Source organism: Trichomonas vaginalis, chromosome I (genome assembly GCF_026262505.1).
Source record: "Trichomonas vaginalis G3 chromosome I, whole genome shotgun sequence".
In the NCBI taxonomy this organism is placed as follows: Eukaryota; Parabasalia; order Trichomonadida; family Trichomonadidae; genus Trichomonas; species Trichomonas vaginalis.
The window spans coordinates 16595974-16610993 of NC_067203.1; the positions used below are offsets into that span (position 1 = coordinate 16595974).

Consider the following 15020-nt stretch of genomic DNA (forward strand, 5'->3'; position numbering starts at 1 on the left):
ACACCTTGATTTTTAATTTCATATTTTGAATTTTCCCTTCTTGTTGATTTTTATTGAAATAAATAGTCATGTAATAGTATGTCCATATGAATAACAATGATACCAGATCAACAAAAATAATTTCATTTATTTTTTTCTTTCGCTGTATGAAATCTCTCATAGGAGAACTATGGGATATGGCGAAAATGGGACGTTTGCAGAACGTAGATCTGCTTCTTGGACAAAAGCTCCAAGACTTACATACGGAAATGCAAAAACATCCTGAAGAAATCCCAGAAGATATGGAAAATCTTTTTCTTCAATTAATTACATTCAATAACAGACATATTTCAACTATAAATGCACACTTTATTGGACTTTGCATTGTTCTTTATTACCAAAGTCTCAAAAAAGCAACATATTGGACAGTTTTACCTGCATTTCAAGAAGAAGTTCTTAAACAAAATATTCCAGCTATAGTAATTTTCGGTATATTCACTCGTCATCTCTGTGATTCGTTCAAATCTAAACTTCCTCCTTCAATTACATATTTATTGCAAGTCACAACTGAAGAATTGCAGCCATATATATGCCAATTTTTCAGAAGAGTAATTAAAGGATCCGGATCTTTCCTCAAATCATCAGTTCAAGACATTTTTGGTTTTGTTTTTCGCGGAGCATCATCAACGAACGAAGATTTACGTATAGAAGCAGTTAAAACATTACCATGTCTCATGTCATGTGCTCAAATTCCTCGTAAAAAGCTTCTACCTATTGTTGGCCTTTCATTATCAAGCCAATCTCGTGCTTTACGTGATGCATCAGCAAAAGCACTTGCCAAACTGATGTATCTTTCATGCCAAGACCAAAAAGAGGAAGTAATTAACTCAGATACTTATTTCAATATTGCTTTCAAGATTTTACTTCAATTTATGCAAAACGAGAAGAACATACCAACACTTGTAATCTCTCTATACACATTCTTACGTTATTTCCAGCCAATTGAGATTGTAAAGAGATATCGAGTTTTTGCAAAACTTGCATTGTCAATTTCCGCCTTAAACATCTCATTTCCATCATTATGCATGATGTCACGTGCAATATTCCAGTCAGTTCTCTCTTTAACAGGTTCAACCGCCGGAATTTACTTGAATCACTATTTAGTTGACAAACTCGACCCAGAATCACTTACACCCGCAAGATCCGTTGTCATCATTGATTCCCTCATCAATTTCGACGCTTCCTCGAAAGTTCTCGCCAAAGCAGCGAAAGCTTTTTATCCTCTTTTGACTTCGCAAAGAAATGATGTCAAAAGATTGGTCACTTCATTTTTCGCAAGACTTGGAACAAAAGAACCGAAAGCTGCGCAGATATTACTCGACTCCTTCATGAAGTGGGTCTCTTCAAATGATGCAAAACCGTCTGACATCAGCGGTTTTTCGAATGGAGCTGCGATGTTACTTTTGACGAGTAATTTGAGTGAAGAGACATACAGCAAAATCATTGATGTTTCTTTGTCATGGCTGAAGAACGTGAAGAGCTTTGATTCACCGAGAATTCCTGCTGCTTTTCTCTTCATTTCGAGCATAATGAACAAAAACAATAGTTTTGTAAATGAAGAAAAAATTGCACAAATATTTAGTTTCTTGCAGAAATACACAAAGAATTTCTCAAGAAATTCAAATACAAAACAAATTCTAAAATTTGTGTCAATTTTTATTTTACAAATCTGCCAAAAACCGCCGTCAAATTACGATTTATTGCAGCCAGTCATTAAGCAGTTTACTCAAATCGTAATACAGAACGAGCAGATCATATCAAGCCCTTGTTTACTCGCGTTCCTCGCCTACACGAAGAAATCTAAATATCTATGGAAAGATGACCAAAATCTGCCAACTCAAATTTGCCAAATTTTGACAAGTAATTTTGTCAGAAATTTCCAAATGACAGACGATGAAATGGACTACGGCTTGGACAAGTACGAGTACGACCTCGACCAGTCAAACATACTTTACAATTGCAGTTTGCCACTTCACATGACCAACAAAATTGATCAATACGCTGATTCGATCTACAGCTATTTGATTTCTCCGTCGAAAACATTCAGAAGGAACCAGCTCTGCCAGGAAATACTACATGATTTCGGAGCATGGCCATCTCTCTGCAATCCTAAGGGAAGAAAACAAATAATTGACCAGATTTACGTCATACATCCAAGAGATGCAAATTCTGCTCATCAAAAATTGTCACTTTTGAATTCAATTTTTGTCAAAAAAGTGACAGATGGTATACCAAAAGATTGCTTGAATAGTTTGCTTGGCACGAATACATTTGGTGTTAAAAGAGTCATCAGACTTTTAGCAAAAACATGCGCTGAATATGTCTCATGTTTTCCAAACACTTTACCTGTTTTAGTTGATTTCCTCGAGAAACCAAAGACTCCTTCCCAGTTTGCTTCTTTGGTAATTGCTGAACTCGATTTCAGCCAAGAGAAAGATGATTCTTTAGCCATCAGATCACTTCTTATTCTCCACAGATTGTTGTTTATTTCCCCTGATTCTGAAGGTTGTTTCGCTTTGTATAAATTAGTCAAGAAACATTTGATTCCTGATGATTTCATCGGTCAAACAACTTCATTAATTGAACAGCTAATTTACTCAGATTGCTCACGATCTCCATCCGTTCTTTATTACCTTTCAAACGCTCTTTTCGAACTCAAAAATGAAAACATTGAAAAAAGTGACGAAAATGAAAAAAGTGACAAAATCTCAATTGATTCCAAGTTAATTTCCAGAATATCGAGGTGTTTGTTAGATTATGCAAACAACAGGAATTTGGCCAAACTCTTGGCACTTCAGATAATGAGATTACTTGAAAATGTTGATGATTACATGGAAAGTTTAATTAATGTTTCTAAAATCACTTCACCTTTACAAACATTAATTAACAGATTCCACTTTTCAGCAGGTATTGATGATGTTCCTCTTTTGTTCATGGTATTGCAGCAATCCTCTTCCAAAGAGATGTTCAACCGTATCGTTAAAATTTTCGAGAAATACCCTGATGTCAAGAGATGGACAGATTTGTGTAAAAGAATTGTAATTATTGGATGCGTTCCTCCATTTGAAAGAAAGGGAGATATAAGGATTGCACCTACAATTGATGTTCTTCTTTGTGCAATAACAATAGCTGAAAAGCTTGTCCACAAGATCCGTGAAACATTCCCTAACAACATGACTTGTGTTGATGATGTTGTTTCAATCGCTTTCAATTCAATAAGAATGAATGAACGATTATTTGACACAATTTGTTTCAATACGATGACTAATGTTATTTACAACTTTTCATCGGTAAGAAACAAAGAATGTTTCCTTCTCGAATTGTACACAAGCCAATTCGTTCCTTCCCTTAAATACGCAACAGATGGATGCCATGATTCTAAAACATCAAGTGACTTTTGTTTGGCGTATTTGACATTTTTGATGGAATCAAGGAGTCCTTTCTTAGGTGAAGCAACTTCGACATTGACAGAAGGTTTGTCGAAGATCGGATACACCAATGAGTCTATTGCTGTTTTCTGCAGAATTTTAGGTCGTTTGTTTACTTTATTGGAAAAGAAAGATGAAAATTTGACAAAATTATTTGATTCTGCGTCATCGACGATTTTCGATGAAATTTTCAGACAAAAGAGGAAAATTTCAGAACTTGGCGATGAAATGCAGTTCGTTATTGCCAAATTTATCGAGAGAACTAAAGATTTCAACACGAAAAGAGCATTAGTTCTTGTTCTTCTTGAAGAACTCCACAAGAACTGTTGCGCAATGACATTGAACACTTTGACAACTTTGTTTGAAAGTGTCGGAGCAGGAAAACCAGCTTTAGAGTTTGCCCTTTCAACTCTCTGCAGCTCAGAGCTCATTTCCATTGAGAGGAAAGCCGCAGAATCACAGGATTTGGACAACGACAAGAGAGAAGACGACGAAGACATCGATACAGCCACTTTTTGGATTGTTCCTCCAAGAAAAATGCCAGCGGTTGCAAGATTTTTGACAGCGGCAGCAAATTTGATTCCTTCTCCAGTTACAGAAGAATTCGTTTTGTCTTGGAAGATAGTGCTAAGACTCAGCTTAGTTGGAACACTATGCTATCCAGCACTCGCGAGATTGATCATGTCAAGTACTGTTGATTTGTTGAATGAATTCGCTGCTCCACTTTTGATCGAAGTAATTTCAAGAGACAAAAGTGAGAAAAGTGACGCTTTCATTCGCTTGTTAATTGAAAAGACACCTAAAGAGACAATCTCCAAGATGTTCGTCAGTGTTGTATCATGCAAGCAGACACTATCAAGAAGGCTTTCCGTCATCAAAACAATGATGATAAACAAAGCTGTTCCTGATGAAAAATCTTTACAAACAATTTCGGATGTTGTATCGGCAGCCATGTTCCCAGATGGATTGACATTCTTGGGATCGTTACTTGCTGATAAGAGAACAGCGAAATACGCATTGGCAATGCTCAAATTGGGTTGCGCAGAAGCGATATCTGTTGAAGTCAACAATAGTATTATGTACGCGCCAAGAATAATGAACTTCTTGAGATTAGCGTACTCATCTATTGACGATCTACAGATCAAATCTAAGTTCGGAACAGCAATTGCAGAAATTGCTCTTCAATTTGTTGAAAAAAGTGCACAAATGAAGGAAAGAAAGGCAGTTGTTGCTCCTGCATGCGCTTTATTGCAGTTCGTAGACGAGAATTCCGCTAAAGAAGCTTTCGAAAAGGCCGAAAAGAAAGTTGTTATTGAATGTTTGACACCTCCGCGCCATGCTGTAGCAATCGCACTGAAATCGTTCGGTGACTTGAGGTCTAGAAAGAGCTCGAGTAATGCTGGTGGCGGCTGGATTTCATTGGACGTCGGTTCTTCGTCGGATGAATCAGATAATTCGGAAGAAGATTGAAGATTATGATATTATGATATTATATTTGTTGTAGAGCTATAAATGTAAATGTTGATTTTTAAAAATCTTTATGATGCAATAATTTGGTTTATCAAGGTATTCATCGAAATTGTAATCGATGTGGACGATAATTCAGATTATCAAAAAAGGAATACGAAATACGATTTAATTTGTAAAAACATTTAGTTGGATTTCATATCCAAAATTTGAAAGGTTGAAATTTATTTTTAACCCTAAAAATATCTAGCATTTTATATTTTCTAATTGATTTTAATAAAAATAACGCAAAATCAGATCTGGAAAAATCGATTAAAATTAAAACTGTGTGAAATCGAGAGAGGGTCAAAGTTGCTATTTGTCACTTTTCCACAAGAATATAATGGGGAAAAAGTTATCATATAGTTGATCTCATTCACTGAGGTGAGAGATGCATGTAGTGTAATGGGATAAACAGTGGGATTGCTGCTCTAAGTCCTAGCTTCGAGACACATTGGCTTAATTTTTCTCCTTTTTATTGACGTAAACTATTCAATTTTTGTGTTCTCCATTCAAATTTCAGAATTTTTTTTTGCAGATTTCACGCTACATTCGAAGTTACCTTTTGTAACAACCACCACTGCCTACGAAAGACGAAAGTGTGTCACGATTTCACCCGGAAATCCGACGGTTGTTTAAGAGTATGCACTTTTGTCACCTACTCGTGTGAAATCGAGTGCGGGACAAATTTGCCAAGTGTCACTTTTCAATAACCTTAAATTACACTTTTCTAATTTTTAAAAATAACCTTAAATTATATTTGAAGAAATTATGTCTATGATATATGTTTTATGCTAGAATCTTGGAGTTTTCATGCACTACACAAGAGCTCCAAGGTTCCAAGAGTGAATGCTCAATAGCAATTATAGAGATGTACCTTTTCAAAATGACTTTTACTGATTAAATTTAATCAATAGAAGACATTTTGAAAGGTACCTCTACAATTAGATATACAAGAGATTCAAAGCTTCATTTCAGATAGATTTGAAACTTTGAAACTCTTGGTAGATTTTGAGTGAATGCTGACAATCATCTTTGAGAAGGTTTTCTTTAAGAAAACCTTCTCAAAGAGGTTTCTCAGGAGCCCTGAGGCTCCCTTTCGTAATGATTGGGAGCCTTGGGGCTCCTGAGACGAAGAATGGCTTCGCCGAATCTTTGATCAGCAGAGGCCAAATGAAAAGGCCTCTGCTGATGGATTCTCAGGAGCCCTGAGGCTCCCTTTCGTAATGATTGGGAGCCTTGGGGCTCCTGCAGCAGAGTATCGCTCCGCTCCATTAATTGTTTGTCCTGTTCCCGTGTGAAATCTCGTAAGTCAAATAATTTTGATCAATAAGACAGAAAAATTTTATCGTTGGTAAAATAAAAATCCGAGACCTTTGACAAAAAAAATTGAAAAAAAAATTCCGAGAACCTTAATCTTCGTTTATTAATTGGAAAATCATATTTGGAATCATATTCTGATTTTATATTCCAAATATTATTGAACAAAATTTTTAGCAGGTTGGCGCCAATTTTGATTACAGCTCCTCTCAAAAAAATTGTGGGTAGATAGTTACTTCATTTTTCTTAATGCAAATTTTCGTTAAGACACTCACAGGCAAGCACATCACACTCGAGGTCGAGCCAACAGACCGTATCGAGGACGTCAAGGCCAAGATCCAGGATAAGGAAGGTATCCCACCAGATCAGCAGCGTCTCATCTTCGCCGGCAAGCAGCTTGAAGATGGCAACACACTCCAGGATTACTCCATCCAGAAGGATTCCACCCTTCACCTCGTTCTTCGTCTTCGTGGTGGTATGCAGATTTTCGTCAAGACCCTTACAGGCAAGCACATCACCCTTGAAGTCGAGCCAACAGACAGAATTGAAGATGTCAAGGCCAAGATCCAAGACAAGGAAGGTATCCCACCAGATCAGCAGCGTCTCATCTTCGCAGGCAAGCAGCTCGAAGATGGCAACACACTCCAGGACTACTCCATCCAGAAGGATTCCATCCTTCGTTGTGGCTTCTAAATTCTTCGACGAATTTACGAATAACTAAACTTTAGCTAATATTGCTATATACGATCTTTTTTTCAATATCATTGATTATTACTCTATAAGAAGTTTAAATCAATTTATTGTAATTGGAAAATTTCATTGAATAAAGAACTTTTTCTCTAAATTTGTTACTTAAATCTTCTATTTACGTAGTTTATTGGATGTTAGTTTGAATCGCTTTGGATATCCTTGAACATTGCTTCATTGAATCATGAAATTCTATTATTTACATTATAGTTATTGATCGTTTTGTATATTATCCTAGAAATAGCATACTTTTGAATAGTGCATACCTAAATCCAACATGAGATAATTTTGATAAATTTTAAAAAATAGTTTTCAAGGCTTCTAATCTAATTTATTTTAAAATCCCATCAGAGTATATCATATCTACATTAAGATTTTCATCAAGATCTTTGACCTAATTTTTTTCATTGAAAATTGAAATACTGTGTTTGGTTTTCCTTTTGGTGAATGTCTACCCAAGTCCCAACTGGTGATGAAAAGAAGGAGATCATTGAGGATCTTCCAGTTCAGAAGATCCGCCTTACAATCACATCTTCTAAGCTTCCAAATCTTCAGAGAGTTGTCGGCAATCTTATGGGCAAGCTAAAGAAGGGCAATCTTGAAGTTCGCGGCCCAATCCCAATGCCACGCCGCCGCCTGCGCATCACCACACGCCGTGCACCATGCGGTAACGGTACAGAAACCTATGACCACTTCGAACTTAGAATCTACAAGCGCGTCATCGATTTCCAGGGTACAGCCGAAGCTGTCAAGCAGGTTACACAAATCGCTCTTGAACCAGACGTTCATGTCGAAGTTTCCGTTATCACTGAGTAAATCTCTCTAGAATTTCCATATTAAATATAAACTGAATATTTATTACGTGCAGGATTTTTTAACACCCTTCGTGGCCCTATTGTCTCTGTGTTTTGCAAACCAAAATATTACTTCATCGGTTAATTATTAATTAGATCATCATAAAACAAAGGAAACTCTTTTCCTTCAGTAAGATATTGCTATTTACTTACATAATGGCATCTAACTTCAATGAACAGTATTTTGGAAAAATTATATAAAAAGTACCAATTATTGCTTAATAATTTTTGCTGAATTCAATTTTATTATTCGTTTGTTTATAGAATAAGTAAAATTATCCAACCAGTCATAATTCGTTATTATAAAAATTCTAACCTCAGGTGGCTACGCTTGCCCTTCGGGCAAGCATGCCACCTTAGGCAAAATAAACATATAAAAGTGTTTATTCAACTAAATTTAAGATTTCTAAGATTATTACGTAAAATATAAGATAAACTTTTAGTATGGACGAATTAATTTAGAGGATAGCTAATTTGATTTAATTATTCACAATATATAGCGCATCTATCGGCGCGCAGCGAAGCCGTAATAAGCTGAAAATCATCCGATTAGATAATGAATCTGTCTCGAAAAATCAAGTTCGGTAAAAAAGGAGAATAAAAAATAAAATACAACTCATTTCAGAAACAAACGAACAAATATTATCCCTTTGATAGTTTTGTTCGTTTAAGTTCTGTATAATATAATAATTAATTAAATATATGTAGGCTTCATTTTAGCATACGCATTTATATTAGAATTTCAAAGATAAGATGTATTTAGAATTTAAGCGTTAACGCGTGGGCGGATTTCAACCTGATCAGCAAGGAGGATGCGGCCACCTGTTGGTGTAGCAAGTGGTGTCTGGCAGTTCTTGCAGAAGACGGGGACATTAGAATGAGAGAAAGCTGTTGTGAGGCCTGTGCAGGATGGGCAGCGGAGGGAGAGGAACTCAGAACGTGGGTTTGGAACGAGTGTCTTCTTCTTGTTTGTGTGGGCCTCTTGCTCAACGGATGGGTGGAGAATGTCGACGTCGAGGGTTGTCATTCGAAAAGGCCGGCCAAAGCTTTACGTATCGTCTCGCTCCAAAACGAAAAACCATCGAAAATATAATATTCGTAATAAGCATGTTGTATATAGTAGAGTTTATCCGTTTGATCGAAACAGTTTTTGTTGGTTTTTAATTTTTTTATTAGATTTTGCTTAGAGATCTTTATTAAGACTAAACTGTGATGTAATATTTATATGAAAACTAGTTCCAGTTAGTGGTTGTAATAGTACAGTGGAATTGTTATCATTCTGATTTTGCTGAAATATTAGTAGCAAAATCACCATATCATATTAACGACCAATTAAACATACTAAAACTATTTCTATTGATCAACTTTGGAAAGGGTTCCTTTGAAGGAAATTTCAAATTTAAAAAATATGAAACATGAAATGAAATTTTGTAAAGGGATTTAGTTTATTTTAAATGGTATAGATTCTAATATTTATAATATATTCTTATTAATTCGACTTTCTCTGTAAGAAGCACTCAACAATATTCTTCTGAATAAGTTCATGAATTGGTGCAAGAGACTCTGATAAATTCCTCTTGAGTTTATGGTGAGCTATGATCTTTTCTTCAATAAATGCCCTTTGAGATTCATTCCTGATGAATCTATTTGCACCATTTGACTTGGGATCATATTCAATGATGAATTCATGAATTTCCTGATGTCGCAGAAATCTTGTGGATAAAATCCTTTTTCAGTTAAAATCGAATCTGAGACTTCATGAGCAAGGAAATTGTCAATGTCATTTTGATCATCAGAAGCATTGAGCATGGCAATATTAAACCTCTCTTGACTCTTTGATAATTTTCCTAATTCTATCGCCTCTTTAATTATCCTTTCATTCTCTTCTTTTCGTTTTGATTTATCGGGATTTGTTTGATGATTCTTCAATAAATCAACAATCGATTTTTGTTGATTTTCATTGAAACCAATTGCTGCTGAAATCATTGATTGTTTTTCAACAGGATTTGGAGAATGCTGGGCGGATGCCTTGTTTGAAGTTTCTTTTGATGATGGGGTGTTAGGAATAGAATCATGACTAAGAGCAAAGTTATCTGTTGGCTTATTAAGAACAAATATATCATCCGAAGAAGAGGAAGATGATAATGATTTGTCTGAAAGTTTGATTGGTTTTTGTTTTTCTACTTGCTTATCCTACACAGTATTCTGAGGTGGTATATATTTTGGAATATCTTGATGAGGTGGATTTGGTGGAATGTTTTTAGGAGGTACATATGGTGGAATGTTTTTAGGAGGTACATATGGTGGAATGTTTTTAGGAGGTACATATGGTGGAATGTTTTTAGGAGGTACATATGGTGGAATGTTTTTAGGAGGTACATATGGTGGAATGTTTTTAGGAGGTACATATGGTGGAATGTTTTTAGGAGGTACATATGGTGGAATGTTTTTAGGAGGTACATATGGTGGAATGTTTTTAGGAGGTACATATGGTGGAATGTCTTTATGTTCCTGTTCTTCAGGTTGAATAACAGGTGGAATACTATCTTCATCGAGATTATTTGTCTGTTGAACTGGTTCTGGAGGTGTTAATTGCTTTGGTCTTGACATAAGGATATCGATAGCAATGTTAGTACGAATTTCTTTTCCGATTCCATGAGATTCGAAGTCACAATTTGCATGAGTAGAAATTCTTGCTTGTTCTTTTGCAATTTCAACAGAAATTGACTCAATAATTCTATCAATTTCATTCATTTTAATCTGTGGAAGGCCAAATTCTGGGAGTCTGGTTAACTTTGAGTAAATCATTTGCTTATTAAGTGGTGTCAAAGCTCTAATTAAGTTTTGTTGGTGAGCATTAAGTTCAAAGATCTTATTACCAACATAGGTTTTTTGATCTTCATACTTAATATAACTTTCCGCTGACTCTGATTTCATGTTCATTTCAATGATTATGTCTTTGATTTCATCAAAATCATCTTTCAAAAAGTTATGACCCATAAGCTCATCATTTGAAATTGTAGCAACAAAACTGTCGATATCAAATTGCGCATCATATGCATTAACAATGTTCTGAATAATTGCAAGTTGATTTGGTTTAATTCTGTTTTGCGTAAGACCATTCGAACAAATTCTTTCAGATTCGAATTGTCTTTCTGATGGTGTTCCTTTTATTTGATGCATTTGAAGGGAGTTGAATATGAATTCGAATTGTTCATCGCGTAAACCGAGGAGATATGCAAGTTTTTGACTGTTTTGGAACAAAAATACTCCAATAACAGACGAATTTTGTTGTTCTTCAAGGATTTCTCCTGAGGCATCAATAATTTTTCTAATAAGATATTCAGAAATCCAATTATTGAAGTCTCGATTGACTTTCGCTCTAAGATCACTTGAACTAATTACAGATAATAATGAACCTGAAATTGCATCATGATAGTCATCTGATTTTGATTCATTAATTCTTTCTTGAACAAAATTGTTTTGCTCTTGAGAAAGTTCATTGCGAACTTTGTATGATTCAATTCCTATTTTAGCTCTGAAACCAACTTGCATGGCTAAGGAGAGATCATTTCCTTTATATTTATCTGGAACTTTTGATGGATCTATTGAATTATCTCTGAGTTCGGCTATCAATTCGATTCCATTCTTAGACATGGATTCTTCAATTGTCTCCCTCTTTGAGTTAGATAAAGAATAATCATGAATGCTTCTTGTTATGAGTAATTTCTTGATATGGAATTCACTCTTCTCAGATAATTCAATTGCTTTTTCTACTTTGCCTTCAGATGCAAAGATTTCTTGAGCAAATTCATCGCATATTGGACAAATTTCTTCATAAATCTCTTCGATATTCTTGATGGCAAACTGTAAATCGTAGTTTGTATCATGCTCTTTGAGTGATGCTTTAATGCCGCATTTTTCAAGGATATCACCATTTGCATGAATTGAATCAACCAGGTACTTCAATGAAGGATAGTTTTGAAGATATTCTGCGATGGAGAATAGCCTTGAAATTATTTCATTTATGAGGAAAGAATACTGGTTAAAGTTCGAAAGTATCATTTGGAAGTATTGAATAATAAGGAGGAAATCGGTCTTAATTATAACTGAGAATATAGGTGGTACTTCAAACTTGATCGAAGTTGTAATTTCTGTTATAAATAGAAGTAGTCTTATGATTTCCTTTAATGATTCCGCCAAATGATTGATATCTTTTTTGACTTCAGTTACTTGATCATTTGATTTCTCAAGAATTTCTTGAGCAGCATGGAAGAATACAATTGAATCCTTATATCCGTTGTGAACGGCCTCAAGAAGATCATTGATGTATTGGCGATCATATGTTCCTGCTGGAGGAGGATTATGAATGAAAGACTTAATAATCTTCATTGAATTTTGCGTTTTACGTATAAGTTCATCATGTTTTCCTTCCATCTGTTTGAAAATGAATTCGATCGATTTGGTTGTATTAGAGAATTCATATGTTCCTTGCATGATATAAAGTTGTGCTGTGATCCTGTAATACAGAGGGAAATGAGTGAAAATAAATGAATATTTTTCAAGTAATAAAACAATTGGCTGCGTTTTTTCATCATGATGAAGAACAGCTGATATTGCATTCAATGCCACACCGATATTGTAATTTTGCTCAATGCACGGGATGATTGTCTTTGGCGAATCAGGATTCACGGACTTTGGAATCTTTGATTCACAGTCAATAATGATTTTCATGCATAATTGTATGATGTATTGAGAAAATGCTTCATTTTGAGGAACATGTTGAATGACATGAGATAAAATTTGGACAATCATCTCCTTTTCTTGGAAGAACAGGACGCCATTCTTAACTGCAAGAATCGAAAGGAGCTTCTTCAATGAAACAATAACTACTGGATCATAATTTGCAGTACATTGAGCAAGTAAAAGGCTGATGCTTGTTACAGCAACATACTTCCTAAAGCAAGAGTTATCTTTGCTTGCTTGAAGAATATTGACTGAATGATTGAAGTTTGAATAGCTAAAGTAAACATTTGAGCGATGGTTAATGTATAAAGCTCTCATTTCTTCATCTTTTTCATTATTAATAAGATTTGTGAATTGTCCTAAATGGAAATTGCAAAGCTGGGTTATCTTTGGGAATAATTTGATAACTTCGTCAATTGCTTTTTCAGTATCCAACAAATCTAAAACAAGTCTTTCTGTAACCTCGAAGAATTTCTCTTCTTTCTTTGGTTCTTCTTTGGGACTTGGTTTTGGACTTGGTGTCTTAGGCTTAATTTCGGTCGGTTTTAATTCGGTAACTTTATTTTCGTTTACAGGTGTCTGTGGTTTTGGTTTTTGCTCATGTTCATGGGTTTGAAGCTTCGCCTGATTTTGGATTGGCTGATTTATTGGTTGAACTTCGCGTTCTGGAGTTTGTGCTTGTGATTTCTTTTCGTGTTGAGCTGGTGGAATCTGTATTTTGTTTTCGATTGGTGCTTGAATTTGTGGTTGTTTTTCGTATTGAGCTGGTTGAGTTTGCATTTTGTTTTCAGCTGGTGCTTGAATTTGTGGTTGTTTTTGAAATTGTGCAGGAGGAATTTGTATTTTATTTTCGTGTTCAGGAGTTCGGATTGGTGGTGGTCTTTCGTATTGTGCTGGTGGAATCTGTATTTTGTTTTCGACTGGTGTTTGAATTGGTGATTGCTTTTGGTTTTGTGCTGGCTGGATATATGTCTTGTTTTCAGGTAACGGTGCTTCAATTTGTGGTTGTTTTTGGTATTGATTTGGAGTTTGAGGTTTTTGTGCTGGAATTGTTAAACTGTTTTCATATTCTTGGCTGCTTCCAATCGAGTCTTCATCGAATGAAACATCGTTACTTAGCTTTGGTTGAAATATTAATTTGACTATTGTATCTTCAACTGTTTTAAGACGACTATTGAAACTATTCAAAAGACCGTTAAGTTCCTGGAAGTTTTTAGTCAATCTTTTCGCTGAAATGTAGTTGTATGGTGGAGGAATTTGTTGAATAACAGCAACTAATGCGGATTGGAGAGGAGAGACAATCAATTCCACATCATTATAAGCTTTCCTTATTTCTTCGATTGTGATTCTTAAATCTCCTTTGAAGTGCATGACATTAATCGATTTGTTTGTGATAATATTGAAGCGAATAAGAAGCTCATCTAACACTTTCTGAATCATTGCAAATGAATCTGGTTTGTTCTCGGCTGTAAGGATTGAAACATAAGCGATTGTTGACAGAATTGTTAATAATTTATTAAGATATTCCGCGAAATCATTGAACTCTTTATGCTCAAATATTGGACTAAATTTTGAGATTATTGTATTACGAAGGTCCTGATATTGTTTTGTAAGCCTTTGAATGATTTCAAATGCTTGAGTGTAAATTTTTTCATACTCAATTTGTAAATCTTTGACTTGATGGAGGTCTTTCTTTACAGTTTCACAAAATGTATTGCAGAGAGCGCATAATTTCGTTGTAGCATCCAGAATATCTTTGAATTTTTCGTATGTTCTTTTAAGACCACACTCTAATGGTAAAATTGAAATTTCGATATCGGCAAAGTGATTTAAATTGAACATTTGTTGAAGAAATTCGAGAGTTTTTTTATTTGCAAGATTAACTTCGCCTTCTGAAATTTTATTTGTAAAGTAGTCAGATAAGAGTCGATTCATATCGTAAATAAATTGTTCGAGATCTTGAAATGATCCTAATAAGAGATGGTAGTATAAGGTAATTGCCGAACATGAATTAACGATTTGAATGGTTTTATTTGAAGTATTTTTACTTGTTGGCAGACCAAAAACTGTTGCATAACTTGTAAAGAGTTCGGCAAATAATCCCGAATTTATATTGCTTACTTCACTACTCCATTTTTGTCTTTCTACGATTTTTTCAACAATTTTAAATCCAAAAATCATTGAACTTAGCTGAAATGAAGACTTTTCAACGTTAATGCCAGAATTTTTTATTGCAAGGATGATTTGGTTGGCTAGTTCTTGCGAATCTATTGGCATTATAGTTTTACTTCAATATTTGAAATAAACTATTCAATTTCTTCGCATAAAAATTTGTATTGAATTCTCTCAAAAGGTATAAATAAAATTCTATCAATTTTTT

General features: G+C 34.8%; 6 protein-coding genes across 6 annotated transcripts, besides 2 other annotated features; 3 read left to right on the forward strand and 3 right to left on the reverse strand.

Annotated features, from left to right (window-relative positions):
- Window positions 1-146: 146 nt before the first annotated feature.
- TVAGG3_0997480 (armadillo (ARM) repeat-containing protein family) lies at window positions 147-5218 on the forward strand (the record flags this gene model as incomplete). Its single annotated transcript, XM_001581379.1, has 1 exon — window positions 147-4937. The coding sequence occupies one exon, from the start codon at window positions 147-149 to the stop codon at window positions 4935-4937; it is 4791 nt and encodes a 1596-aa protein (XP_001581429.1).
- Window positions 5219-5607: 389 nt separating this feature from the next.
- Window positions 5608-5637: a mobile genetic element.
- Window positions 5638-5647: 10 nt separating this feature from the next.
- Window positions 5648-6257: a mobile genetic element.
- Window positions 6258-6524: 267 nt separating this feature from the next.
- TVAGG3_0997510 (cellular macromolecule catabolic process) lies at window positions 6525-7115 on the forward strand (the record flags this gene model as incomplete). The annotated part of the gene is made up of 1 exon (XM_001581378.2): window positions 6543-6986. The coding sequence occupies one exon, from the start codon at window positions 6543-6545 to the stop codon at window positions 6984-6986; it is 444 nt and encodes a 147-aa protein (XP_001581428.1).
- A 362-nt stretch (window positions 7116-7477) lies between these two features.
- TVAGG3_0997520 (Chain U Ribosomal Protein S10p/S20e) lies at window positions 7478-8100 on the forward strand (the record flags this gene model as incomplete). Its single annotated transcript, XM_001581377.2, has 1 exon — window positions 7488-7856. One exon carries the CDS (start codon window positions 7488-7490, stop codon window positions 7854-7856), a length of 369 nt encoding a protein of 122 aa, XP_001581427.1.
- Window positions 8101-8313: 213 nt separating this feature from the next.
- Window positions 8314-8948, reverse strand: TVAGG3_0997530 (Chain b 40s Ribosomal Protein S27; the record flags this gene model as incomplete). The annotated part of the gene is made up of 1 exon (XM_001581376.2): window positions 8661-8921. The coding sequence occupies one exon, from the start codon at window positions 8919-8921 to the stop codon at window positions 8661-8663; it is 261 nt and encodes an 86-aa protein (XP_001581426.1).
- A 110-nt stretch (window positions 8949-9058) lies between these two features.
- Window positions 9059-9880, reverse strand: TVAGG3_0997540 (uncharacterized protein; the record flags this gene model as incomplete). The annotated part of the gene is made up of 1 exon (XM_001581375.2): window positions 9488-9880. The coding sequence occupies one exon, from the start codon at window positions 9878-9880 to the stop codon at window positions 9488-9490; it is 393 nt and encodes a 130-aa protein (XP_001581425.1).
- A 207-nt stretch (window positions 9881-10087) lies between these two features.
- Window positions 10088-14917, reverse strand: TVAGG3_0997550 (uncharacterized protein; the record flags this gene model as incomplete). The annotated part of the gene is made up of 1 exon (XM_001581374.1): window positions 10088-14917. The coding sequence occupies one exon, from the start codon at window positions 14915-14917 to the stop codon at window positions 10088-10090; it is 4830 nt and encodes a 1609-aa protein (XP_001581424.1).
- Window positions 14918-15020: the final 103 nt, after the last annotated feature.